Source organism: Dermochelys coriacea, chromosome 11, assembly GCF_009764565.3.
Source record: "Dermochelys coriacea isolate rDerCor1 chromosome 11, rDerCor1.pri.v4, whole genome shotgun sequence".
Lineage (NCBI taxonomy): Eukaryota > Metazoa > Chordata > Testudines > Dermochelyidae > Dermochelys > Dermochelys coriacea.
This window is the reverse complement of record NC_050078.2, coordinates 40,420,172-40,433,213: the sequence shown is the minus strand read 5'-3', so window position 1 is coordinate 40,433,213 and position 13,042 is coordinate 40,420,172. Positions and strand designations below refer to the sequence as shown.

The following is a 13,042-nucleotide window of genomic DNA, read 5'->3' as shown; positions in this document are numbered from 1 at the left end:
AATGTCACCTGCAAATGAGAACAGGTGTTTGCATAGCACCACCACATTGCTAGGTATTTACGTGCCAGGTATGCTAAACATTCGTATGCCCCTTCATGCTTTGGCCACCATTCCAGAGGACATGCTTCCCACGTTGATGGTGCTTGGTAAAAAAAATAATGAGTTAATTACATTTGTGACTGAACTCCTGGGGGGGGGGGGATTGTATGTCTCCTGCTTTGTTTTACCTGCATTCTGCCATATATTTCATGTTACAGCATTCTCAGATGACGACCCAGCACGTTGTTCATTTTAAGAACACTTTTACTGCAGATTTGACAAAACGCAAAGAAGGTACCAATGTGAGATTTCTAAAAGTAGCTATAGCACTCAACCCAAGGTTTAAGAATCTGAAGTGCCTTCCAAAATCTGAGAGGGACAAGGTGTAGACCTAGGGTGACCAGACAGCAAGTGTGAAAAATCAGGATGGGGGTGGAAGGTAATAGGAGCCTATATAAGACAAAGCTCCAAATATCAGGACTATCCCTATAAAATTGGGACATTTGGTCACCCTATGTAGAGCATGTTTTCAGAAATCTTAGAAGAGCAACAGTCTGATGTGGAAACTACAGAACCCGAACCACCCAAAAAAGAAAATTAACCTTCTTGGTGGCATCTGATTCAGATGATGCATTGGATCATTACCAAGCAGCACCCGTCATCAGCATGGAAGCACGTCCTCTGGAATGGTGGGCGAAGTATGAAGGGACATATGAATCTTTAGCGCACCCGGCACATAAATATCTTGCAATGCTGGCTGAAATGTTTTCACTTTCAGGTGACATTGTAAACAAGAAGCGGGCAGCATTATCTCCTGCAAATGTAAACAAACTTGACTGGCTGAACAAGAAATAGGATTGAGTGAACTTGTAGGCTCACTGTTTTATTTTTGAGTGCAGTTATTTTTTTTGTATACAACTCTACATTTGTAAATTCAATTTTCATGATAAAGAGACTGCACTACAGTACTTGTATTAGGTTAATTGAAAAATACTATTTCTTTTGTTTCTTTTTTACAGTGCAAATATTTGTAATAAAAATGAGCACCGTACACTTTGTATTCTGTGTTCTAATTGAAATCAATATATTTGAAAATGTACAAAACATACAAAAATATTTAAATAAATGGTATTCTACTGTTTAATCGCACTATTAATTGCAATTAATTTGTTTAATCATACGATAATAATTAATTGTTTTAATCGCACAACAGCCCTAGTTTTAATAGTTTAGGGTGATGGGTCTCCCATTCTTCCCCCACTAATAGATCTGGTTCTCCCATTTCTCCTTCCCCCATGCCAATAGCTCTGCATACCCTTCACTGCTCTCCGAACCAGGGAACCCCAATCTCCCCGCCAGGAGTTGTGTAGCCCCTCATTCCCCCATGGCTACCATTCCCACCTCCTCCACACCAGGGTTGTCTCCCATTCTCCCAACAACCAGGGATTTGAGTGCCCCCCCCAGGTCTCCCCCATGCCAAGGGCTGTGTGTGTGCCCCCGGACCCAAAGTCCCTCATTCTCCCCACATGCTTTGGGTGCACTCCCATTCTCCACTTCCTCCAGTCTCATCTTTTGTCCTCTCTTTCAGGGTGTCAACATTTTTAAAACTATTCGGAGGATCAGAAGAGATGCTATTGGGGGTTATGGTGGTGGGGGTAATTATGCTGGAATGTGGTAATGGCTATCAGCAGCCAGTTCTTTGATCTACAGACAATTACAGAGGTATTTGCCGTTACTGCTGCCATTACTAATCAGATGCCAGAGGCTGTGTCCTCATCATCCCCTTTCAGTTTTCCTGATCTAGTTTTAAGAAAATAAATCCCCATACTTAGCACTGAATTTCATTCCAAGTACAGTTCATATAGACTGGTCTTTAAAAAAAAAAATGATTATTTGCTGCCTTGCTATAAGATAACTAAGAAGTGTTTAAGTAAAAAAAAAAAATAGAAAACTCTTGCTAACCCTTGGGAGTATTTATACTCCAATTCCCTTTGCACCAAAGCAGGGAAAAAAGTACTCTAATATAGGTTTCAGAGTAGCAGCCCATGTTAGTCTGTATTGGCCAAAAAAAGGGGGAGTACTTGTGGCACCTTAGAGACTAACAAATTTATTGGGCATAAGCTACGAAAGCTTATGCTCAAATAAATTTGTTAGTCTCTAAGGTGCCACAAGTACTCCTTTTCTTTTTACTCTAATATAGTAACCTGTAAATCACTAGAGGCCAACTTAAATATCTTTATTTGCGACAAAGAAATTGGTTGAATCAATACAATCAAATGTCCAAATTGATTAGTCATGCAAGGATACAGAGCAACTGGAATAAAACGGAGAGAATATATTATTTTCAGACTTTTACTCTCCATTTCGTCTTGAAAGTGCAGAAATGAATGAATAATCGGTCAAAACAGAAAAGACTGTTGCCTTAATTAGTTAAGTGCACATAAGAAATTAGAAGCCTGACTCTGTTTCCAGTGAAAAGACATAGTAGGCATTCCAATAACAAGACAAACATTACTGGGGAGAGGTTATAGAGGTAAATAAGGTTGAATGTTGTCAGCCTGAATGGGGTTAATAAATTAACAAATCTATGGGCATGTTATACAATCAGCAAATACAAAGCTAATGGCAAATGTGAGGAAGTTGGTATGCCCTCTGGGAATGGAAGAGCAGAAAAATTTTCCAACAAAAGGTTGGTTCATAAAGCATACTTGGGAAAAGATTACTTAGTTTAATGGTAAAAAGGAAATTTAACTACTTTAAATTATATAACCACAAATTTATTGTATTTGAGGATTCTCTCCTCCTCACCACAAAAAGAAAAAAAGTTACAATACAACTTTTAGTTTTAAAATTTAAAAGTTAAAATTAGTTTTAAAAGTCTGGGCAGCCCTAGAAAGACAACCCCCATCAATATATGCATGCTAAGTGAGAAACAAACAGATCATTTCCCCCCCACCACTCTTGTGCTTGAGTATTCAATATATTCAGATGACTATATTTCTTTTTCCAAGTGTACAAATAAGGCTTATAATAAAAATACTACATTAAATATAGCAGAATCAACAGGAACCACCACAATGAAATGTGAAAGGCATTTTAGATCATCCAGCCCATCCCTCTTCCAAGGATGCATACTCCCAATACTTTTCCAGTCTAGTCTGGAATGGCTTGAATAGTGGTGTTTCTACAGTTTTCTTGGGAGATTATTTCATAGTCTATAGGTCTCAGCACAAGGCAGTTTTCCCAGACACTAATCTTATTATCTTTGCTTAATTTCCTCCCATAACTTCCAGTCAACCCTTAGGGACATTCTAAATAATCCATTGGTTTTTTTTGTTTGTTTATTTATTTTTTTAAAACATCCTTCTAACTTTTCTTCCTCTTTGTTATTCACCTAAACTACATTTACTTTCTTTTGAACCTCCTTCATAAATTCATTCTCACCAACACTATCATTTTTTGTTTATCTTTTCTGAATTTGCTCCAATTTGTCAACATCTAATTGAGACAAAGCCATCTATAGTCCAGTAGCCAAACAGATATAGTTTCACGAGGCAGTATTCCCTCTCTATGGCCCTATCTGAACTGAATCCATAACAGAAGGCACCTACAGTTCAGCTTTTCATACTTTGCCCTACACTTTTATTAAAAAAATATTAAGCTCAGGGAAGATACGCTTCAGTGTAAGTTAACAAGAAACACTTAACATTTTAGGTCTCTGAAAGCTGGTTCATGCAGACAGATCCAATGATAGGATCAATTAATAGGGTTATGCCTGCACAAAGCTCATTGCAGGATATGGGCCTTAAAACATTCATTTTAGGGAAAATATTTTAAACAAAAAAAGCTCTTCAATATTTCTTGTCACTGTATATTATACGTGTGTAAATAAATCATTCCATTACTGTTGTGAAAAGCTTCCATTTGATTTTTCCTACACAGCATTAATGCAAACTCCCAACTACATAAAAATATGGACAGAGGTGTCATTCGATCATGAGGTCATGTGCTATTTAAAGAGATTTTTTTTTAATATACAAGTTTGACCACAGTAGCAAAGAAAGTATATTATGGTGTTTTCAGAAGAAGTTAGCAACAGAGAACAAAAATAGTGAGAAATACAAAAATCATGTCTACAAACATGAGCCTATAAACTGAATTTACAGTGATGAAAACCTCATTATCCTGAATTTCTGACATGCCTCTACAGATAACATTACATACAAATGTTAACAAAAATTTCAATTGTGCTGTCTGAAGATAGTATACCAAAACTGAATTAAAATGAAGACTGTGTCTACCTGACTAGAAACAAAACATGTCACATTTAAACAAGAGTGCAATTCCAACAACAAAGTGGATTATACCACATCGAAGAGAGTCAATAATTTGTTAGTGTTCTTTATTCAGAGGGCAAATTACCCTATGAACTAATACTGATCTTGCAGTTTTAGAGATGTAAAGTAGTAAATTGTGCCTAATAGTTATACTGTGCCCTTCACTTAGGCTGATCCTAAATCATGTTTGTTTGTTTCTTTAAAAAAAAAAAAAATGATTCCATACTGAGCATACCAGTTTCCTCCTCTCAAATTCCAACCACCTCTGGCATGAAACACAGCAGTCTTTCTGTACTTAAATACAAAATTGTTTCAGTAGGAGAAATGAAGCATATACCCATCTGAACCCTCCATGGAACATTGTACGTACAAAGAACACAATTACCCATATTGAGATTTGGCCAGTACTCCAGGGTTTTCTCAGGGGATTTTCATGAGAAAAGGAAATTTACAGTTCTTCTGAAAGATGACCCTTGCTCAGCACAGTATTCAATAAATACTTCTAGGAACATCTCCTTCACACTGGAGCACTGGCTCAGTACAAAAAATCACCAGCCTGTAGGACAAGTTTACCTTGGATGCTTCTACGCTAAGCAGGGTTAGACCTAGTCAGTTAGCAATATGGGAAAGTTATGTGAGATCATATCTAAATGTGGTATGGCTACAGGCCATATATATAGTGAAAGATATCAATAGATGATATTCCAATCCATTCTCATTTACTTTAAGGTTGTTTACTCCACAAGTACACAGAATACAAGTGTCAAGGTTCCTTCCCCACTCTGAACTCTAGGGTACAGATGTGGGGACCTGCATGAAAAACCCCCTAAGATTATTTTTACCAGCTTAGATTAAAAATTCCCCAAGGTACAAACTATTTTACCTTTTGCCCCTGGACTTTATTGCTGCCACCACCAAGCGTCTAACAAATATATAACAGGGAAAGAGCCCACTTGGAAACGTCTTTCCCCCCAAAACCTACATCCCCTTTCCTGGGGAAGGCTTAATAAAAATCTTCACCAATTTGCATAGGTGAACACAGACCCAAACCCTTGGATCTTAAGAACAATGAAAAAGCAATCAGGTTCTTAAAAGAAGAATTTTAATTGAAGAAAAAGTAAAAGAATCTCCTCTGTAAAATCAGGATGGTATATACCTTACAGGGTAATCAGATTCAAAACAGAGAATCCCTCTAGGCAACACCTTAAATTACAAAAAGACACAAAAACAGGAATATATATTCCATTCAGCACAACTTATTTTATCAGCCATTTAAACAAAACAGAATCTAACAAGATTGCTTTACAGGAGTTCTGACCTGCATTCCTGCTCTCGTCCCGGCAAAAACACCACACAGACAGAGAGAACCTTTGTTTCTCCCCCCTTCCAGCTTTGAAAGTATCTTGTTTCCACATTGGTCATTTTGGTCAGGTGCCAGTGAGGTTATCCTAGCTTCTTAATACTTTACAGGTGAAAGGGTTTTTCCTCTGGCCAGGAGGGATTTAAAGGTTTTTACCCTTCCCTTTATATTTATGACAACAAGGAAGTCCCCTTTATATCAGTCAGGAATTTTATGAGTCTCTCATATAGGAATTAACCTTCAGCATCTCTGAATTTCTCCCATATATGGAGAGAGTGGAATTCTAATAAGACATGGTACCAAAAGCAAGCATACCACGCGTACAAAAGTGATGCCACTGTTGCTACCGCCAATGGTAGGGTTCTAAAGTAAGCTTTCCCAAAAATCCTAGTACTGAAAGGCCAAGTTTGCTTTCTTATCTATAACTGGCTGGCCTTTGCCTGATAAACTTCTCTCACCCTGTGCATAGTAGCTACTTATTGTATCAATGTTCATAGCACAAATCCTCCAGCAAACAGCTATTGTGCTGCCCAAAGTACCAGGTACGTGATTCAAATGCCATCTTCAGAACTGCCCCATGTTTCTCATAAACCCTCTATAGTGTCAATGGTCCAGTGGAAGACTGTATTTGACCACACTGGTGAATATATGCAACAAAGGTTTTTGGAAAAAGAGAGGAGAGAAACATGAAGGGATACTAAGAAACTTCAACTGTAGCTGTAGTTATCAAGAGTTTCTCTCCCTGCCTGGAAGTTACTTTGTTATACAATCTGTAACTCCTGTACTGCTTTCTCACCACTTTCCTCTCAGCACTTTCCTTAATCTGCCAGAGCTCATATAAATCATATTACTAGCAAATCAATTACATTTTAAAAATCATATAGTCAATTTCCAATTAAGTATTGGATAAACTCATATAAGCATAATCTAAACCACAACAGCTAATCAAAACAGAGTGATCTGAATTATGGAATAAAAAGTCACAAATTTGCTTCTTTATCAGAAGCACAATATATTCATCTTTAGAACTCTGGGTAATTATTTGAACATTAAGACAAGCACAATATTATGACAAGAAAGGACAAGTGAAGTCAGAGTAAGGCCACCCATCCTCCTTAAGCTTTTTAACATTACCATCCTTACAAGTGTCTACAAATAGACCTAATGAAAATATCAACTTTAAGGGTAAGTACTGAACATCTGTCCCTATGTGAACCAGTCTATGAGAAGAAATAAGCATATTCAGCCCGCACCCCCCCCCTTGGACATAGCATATCCAGCCTTGTCATGACTAGTTTGCACTTCTCTAGTTGACAATTCAGCATGCAATATGTTGATGATGTCACAGCAACTAACAAACCCCACTGCAGCATAAAACTAGCCTAAAAGGAAACAGGCAAAGTGGAAACATTCTGTTTTAATATTTGGCATGTTTTGGACCAGGCAGTTGTGCACTATGTTACAAACGTTCACTCTTTGTCCTCCCATCTTCTGAGATTAATTCCTGTCTTCAATTTACAGTGGTACCTTGAAGGTATACGTAAGTGGATCGTGTTTCTTTGCATTCCCCTCTTCTCTTATTTTTGCTATGTAAATCTGGCACCTAATTACTATGTGTTGTCCAAATTATAATATGCCCTCATGTTGTCTCTGTTTAGTTTACTTAATACTTTACAGAGAAAATAAAGACGGTTGTTCTCTCTTAAGGAAAGGAATAGCCTTAAATTGTGAAGAAAAGAACATTATAAAAAGGCTAGAATTAAGGGAACAACAATTAGTAATAACCCAAGATTCCAAGCCATATAAATATCAGAATATGCCTCCATGGACTAAAATGTGATCACTAAAATACAGAACTTGATGAAAAATGATACAATGTTCTGGGGGTGAGTGCTTAAGATAGACAGTTTTCTTCCCTTATGAAAACAGGGCCTTTTAAAAAAAGTTTTCCATCATTGCTAATTCTGCTTCAGCTCCACTGGTGTTTACAACATTGGGAGCTCTTGGACTGCCAACCTGCTGGTGTTTAAACATTGTGTTCATTAGACCTGGCCTGAATAGGGCTTTGTGACAGCATTAAAAATGCCAGTAGCACATCCACTCTAAGGATTATCAATAGTAAAAAATATTTAGAAAGGTTCCCTAATGCAAATAGGGATTAGAGGCAAGATGTTAGACAGCAATCTTGATCTAATGAACACCTTCTAAAACTCTAGTCAAGACAAATTAGCATGTTCTAAAATAAAGTTTAACTAGTTGAATTAAAGCCTGGGGGAATCTAGGGTTAACTGCGACCAACTAACATGTTAGAAGGACAGTAAGATTTTAACACAGTCAAAACATCTTTTTTCCTGTTGTATGCATAGTCTATGTCTCTGAACACAATCCCAAAGGGAGCATAACAACATACATTGCTTACACAATGAAGTACAAACAAGGGGTAAATGGTTAGTTATCCTGCCAATAGTTTCTACATAAGTAACGTAGATACAGTATCAAGACACCAGAATTTATGAAGTTAAATCGTTTTCTTGTACAACTACCATTTTATTCTTCCATTTTTGTTGCAGTAATAGGAAGGACACTGAGCATTCCTGGAGTCAGACTCAAAGCATGAAAAACAGGGTGTTGCGGCACTGCTGTGGGTACCCACATGGCCCCACAATATGACAACATTTTTGTGGCTGACTTAGAACAACACTTCCTCAGCTCTCATCCCCTAATGCCCCTACTCTACTTGTGCTACACTGATGACATGTTCATCATCTGGACCCATGGAAAAGAAGCCCTTGAGGAATTCCACCATGATTTCAACAATTTCCATCCCACCATCAACCTCAGCCTGGACCAGTCCACACAAGAGATCCACTTCCTGGACACTATGGTGCTAATAAGCGATGGTTACATAACCACTCCCCTATACTGGAAACCTACTGACTGCTATTCCTACCTACATGCCTCCAGCTTTCATCTAAAGCTCACCACATGATCCATTGTCTACAGCCAAGCTCTACGATATAACCGCATTTGCTCCAACCCCTCAGACAAAGACAAACACCAACAAGATTTCTATCATGCATTCTTACAACTACAATACCCACTTACTGAAGTGAAGAAACAGATTGACAGAGCCAGAAGAATACCCAGAAGTCACCCACTACAGGACAGGCCCAACAAAGAAAATAACAGAACGCCACTGCCCATCACCTTCAGTCCCCAACTAAAACTTCTCCAACGTATCCTCAAGGATCTACAATCTATCCTGAAGGACGACCTATCACTCTCACAGATCTTGGGAGACAGGCCAGTCCTTGCTTACAGACAGCCCTCCAACCTGAAGCAAATACTCACCAGCAACCACACAACAGAAGCACTAACCCAGGAACCTAGCCTTGCAACAAAGCCCTTTGCCAACTGTGTCCACATAACTATTCAGGGGACACCATCATAGGGCCTAATCACATCGGCCACACTATCAGAGGCTCGTTCACCTGCACATCTACCAATGTGATATATGCCATCATGTGCCAGCAATGCCCCTCTGCCAGGTACATTGGTCAAACTGGACAATCTCTATGTAAAAGAATAAATGGACACAAATCAGATGTCAAGAATTATAACATTCAAAAACCAGTTGGAGAACACTTCAATCTCTCTGGTCATTCAATTACAGACCTAAAAGTTGCAATTCTTCAACAAAAAAAACTTCAAAAACAAACAGACTCCAATGAAAAACTGCTGAATTGGAATTAATTTGCAAACTGGATACAATTAACTTTGGCTTGAATAAAGATTGGAAGTGGATGGGTCATTACACAAAGTAAAACTATGGAGGGATAGCTTAGTGGTTTGAGTATTGGCCTGCTAAACTCAGGGTTGTGAGCTCAATCCTTGAGGGGGCCGTTTAGGGATCTGGGGCAAAAATTGGGGATTGGTCCTGCTTTGAACAGGGGGTTGGACTAGATGATCTCCTGAGGTCCCTTCCAACCCTGATATTCTATGATTCTATTTCCCCATGTTATTTCTCACCCCCACCTCACCCCACCCCCCACTGTTCCTCAGATATTCTTCTTAACTGCTGGAAATGGCCCACCTTGATCATCACTACAAAAGGTCCCCCACTCTCCCGCTGGTAACAGCTCACCTTACCTGATCATTCTGGTTACAGTTTTCAGAGTAGCAGCCGTGTTAGTTTGTATTCACAAAAAGAAAAGGAGGACTTGTGGCACCTTAGAGACTAACAAATTTATTTGAGCATAAGCTTTCGTGAGCTACAGCTCACTTCATCGGATGCATTTGGTGGAAAAAACAGATTTTCCACCAAATGCATCCGATGAAGTGAGCTGTAGCTCCCGTAAGCTTATGCTCAAATAAACGTTACTTTCTGGTTACAGTGTGAATGGTAAAGTTCTCTGTGTATATAAATCTCCCCACTGTATTTTCCGCTGAACGCATCTAATGAGGTGAGCTCTAGCGCACAAAAGCTTATGCTCAAATAAATTTGTTAGTTTTTAAGGTGCCACAAGTACTCCTTTTCTTTTTGGGTGTTGAGTGTCACCGCAGATGGCTTTGATAACATCAGAAAAGGTAGATCCACTTAATATTGCTGAAGCTGGACACGGACAAGCCATAACAAACCCTGAGCTGAGGGGCAGAGTTACCTCTACTTTTAAAGAAACACCAAGCAGGTCTGGCGGATTCGCCCTCGCGGTCACAGGCAGGGTTTTACGCTCAACCTGCGGCTCGGACATCAGGAAACCCCAGTGCAGGCCTGGGAAGCAGATCGCTCTTGTAGTGACCGCGCAGCAACTTTCGCTCTGCCCGACCCTGGAAACTGGCCAGTCCCAGCGGCTCCACACACCTGGGCCCAGAGGCGGGCGAGGGAGACCCGAGGCAGCAAGGCACCCAGCCAGGCCCGGCGCCGGGGCCGCCCGAGAGAACCGGGGACAGAGGGGCCGCCCGCCCCCTGCAGCTCCGGCCCCCTCCTCCCGCACCCCTGCCCAAGGGGCCAGCGAAGCCAGGCCCACGCGTGACAGAGGCCCGCCCGAGCGCCCTGCCCGGAGCCCGCCGGCCCGGCTGCCGTTAGGCCCCTTGGGGAGGCAGGCCCGGCGCCTACCCGCAGGACGTGGTAGCCCTCGGTGCCTCCGCCGGGGATCTCCACGCTCTGCGAGGCACCCATGGCTCGGGCCGGCGGAGGAGGCGGCGCTGCTCCCCTCACAAAGCGCCGCACTAGGGACGTGGCACTCTCTCCCTCAGCCCCGCCCCTGCCGGGGAGGCGGAGGAGCGGGGGATGCTGGGAGTCACGGGCACCAGCCATCCGCTCCCGGGACAGCGCCACCTGCTGGGGCCGGCGGGCACCACGGCCGGAGTGGGGAAACAGGCTGCGCGGTGGATTGTGGGACAGCCGGAGCGTCACCACCCTCTTCCCACCAGGACGTCCTACGGTGGCCATCGCAGGACAGACTTATCACCGAGCAGCGCGCTCGCTAGCGCGGCCAGCGGGAAGGGGCTGCCAGGGATGGTTCTGTGCCCAGCGGGCTCTGACCATCGGCCTCCCCTAGCCCCGGCCCCGAGCACGCACCACCCGTGGCATTCTGCGCCAAAGTCTCCAAGGCCCTCGTGCTGCCCGCCGCTCCGCCTGGGTCGCGGCCTCATGGGCTTTGACAATGGACCGATTGTTCCGGGAATTTCTGAGTCTTTGTGTAATGCGAAGCGGAGCGGCACGGTGGCACTAGCAGCAAAAGCCATGTTGTTTACATAAGTTTTCGTCAGCACCCATAAGCGTGCTAGGGCCCTTGCAGGAAAGAAGGAGAAGGTGTGGGCCTTGCTCAGAACACTTCACAATCTAATTTTAGATGTGATATGACCAATCGGACTAGCCTCCAATGGGGAGGAGATGGGGAAGGACAAAGTACATGTGCTCATCTTGATGTTTACATTAAAAGTGTTTTTAAAGATGCTTAAAGAGTAATCTAAATAAAGAGGGAGTAGTGAGTTGGCAAACCAGGACTGGAAAAGGACTGAGCTCCCAAATATCTGAAAATCCCCCAATTTGGTAGTATCTGCATTTTCAAGTAACAATTACATCTGCAATAAATGTTGGTAAAATCCTAGCTTAGCTGAAACAAATGGGAGTTTTACCATTGACTTCAGTAGAGGCAGGAGTTCATCCTGGCTAACTTTAGATTACTCTTCAAAACTCCTTTTTTTACAAAACAAGCAAGTTGATGTCTTGCCAAGTGTTTAAAATGCTGTTTGGTTTCTAGCCTGACTCAGAGTAGGACAGAGGGTTGGAAATTTGGGGCCATATTAAGGGAGTTGATGTATACGCTAATTTGTCAGACTTCTTCCACTCAGTCTCCCAGCCTCTTATACACATTGATCCAGATTGGTGTACCTCACATGGCAAGGTGAGGAAGTAAAGTGTTGGAAGGTGTATGTTAAAGTTATGTGGGAGCTACTTTCTCTTACTTTCCTTTTTATATCTTTGTAGTCGTTGCTTTTCTTGCTACACTGGTTTTCACTGGTTCTCTGCACCTGAGTTACAGGTAGGCCCCATTCCTACAAAAATGCATATAACTTTACATATATGAATAGTCCCTTTGAACTTGATGGGACTGCCCCCATGTATAAAGTTACTCGTGTGTAAGTGTTTGAAAGATCAGGTCTTAGACTCCGTCTAAACTTACTAATTCTCAGTTTAATCTTTCTTAGTCACTCCTCTGCATTTGGCCTTTGGCCTTTCAAAAATGTATGGTTGGCAGTTATAACCTGAGCAGCAAAAATAGCTTGATGAAGAAAAGCTCATAGTGGGAATCTTTGGATGAAGATAGGGTGATCAGACAGCAAGTATGAAAAATCGGGACAGAGTGTGTGTATGTGTGTGGGGGGGGGTAATAGGTGCTCATATAAGAAAAATCCCTGAATATCGGGACTGTCCCTATAAAATCGGGACATCTGATCATCCTAGATGAAGGCATCTCTAGGGGAGATTCAGTTTCATGATTTGCCTTTGGAGTTGAGGAGCCTGGAATTATATTGCTGCTGTTAATAAAAAACCCAAACCGCATTGCAATAGAAAGCTTCTCTCCCCAGCCAAGGTACCATAAATTCTAGAGTGGTTTTAGACACACAGTAAATTTCAGTGGCAATTCTGTTTCTCCCAGAGACTACAAACAGATAAATGGCTATGGTGCTGATAAACACTTCTTTAATAATAGGTATTTCCCACCCAGCGCTTATGGTGAGTCAGACATAATAATTGCTAATGTACTTCATTGAAGATACATTAAATCCTCACCTAGGA

The 13,042-nt window shown here is 41.5% G+C and overlaps 1 protein-coding gene across 1 annotated transcript in view; it reads right to left on the bottom strand.

Annotated features, from left to right (window-relative positions):
• GORASP2 (golgi reassembly stacking protein 2) overlaps window positions 1-11,372 on the bottom strand; it is a 33,496-nt gene extending 22,124 nt beyond the window's left edge. The window contains exon 1 of the mRNA XM_038421582.2: window positions 10,853-11,372. Within this exon, the coding sequence (XP_038277510.2) occupies window positions 10,853-11,188 (336 nt within the window). The 5' untranslated portion in view covers window positions 11,189-11,372. The remainder of the gene's footprint in view (window positions 1-10,852) is intronic.
• Window positions 11,373-13,042: the final 1,670 nt, after the last annotated feature.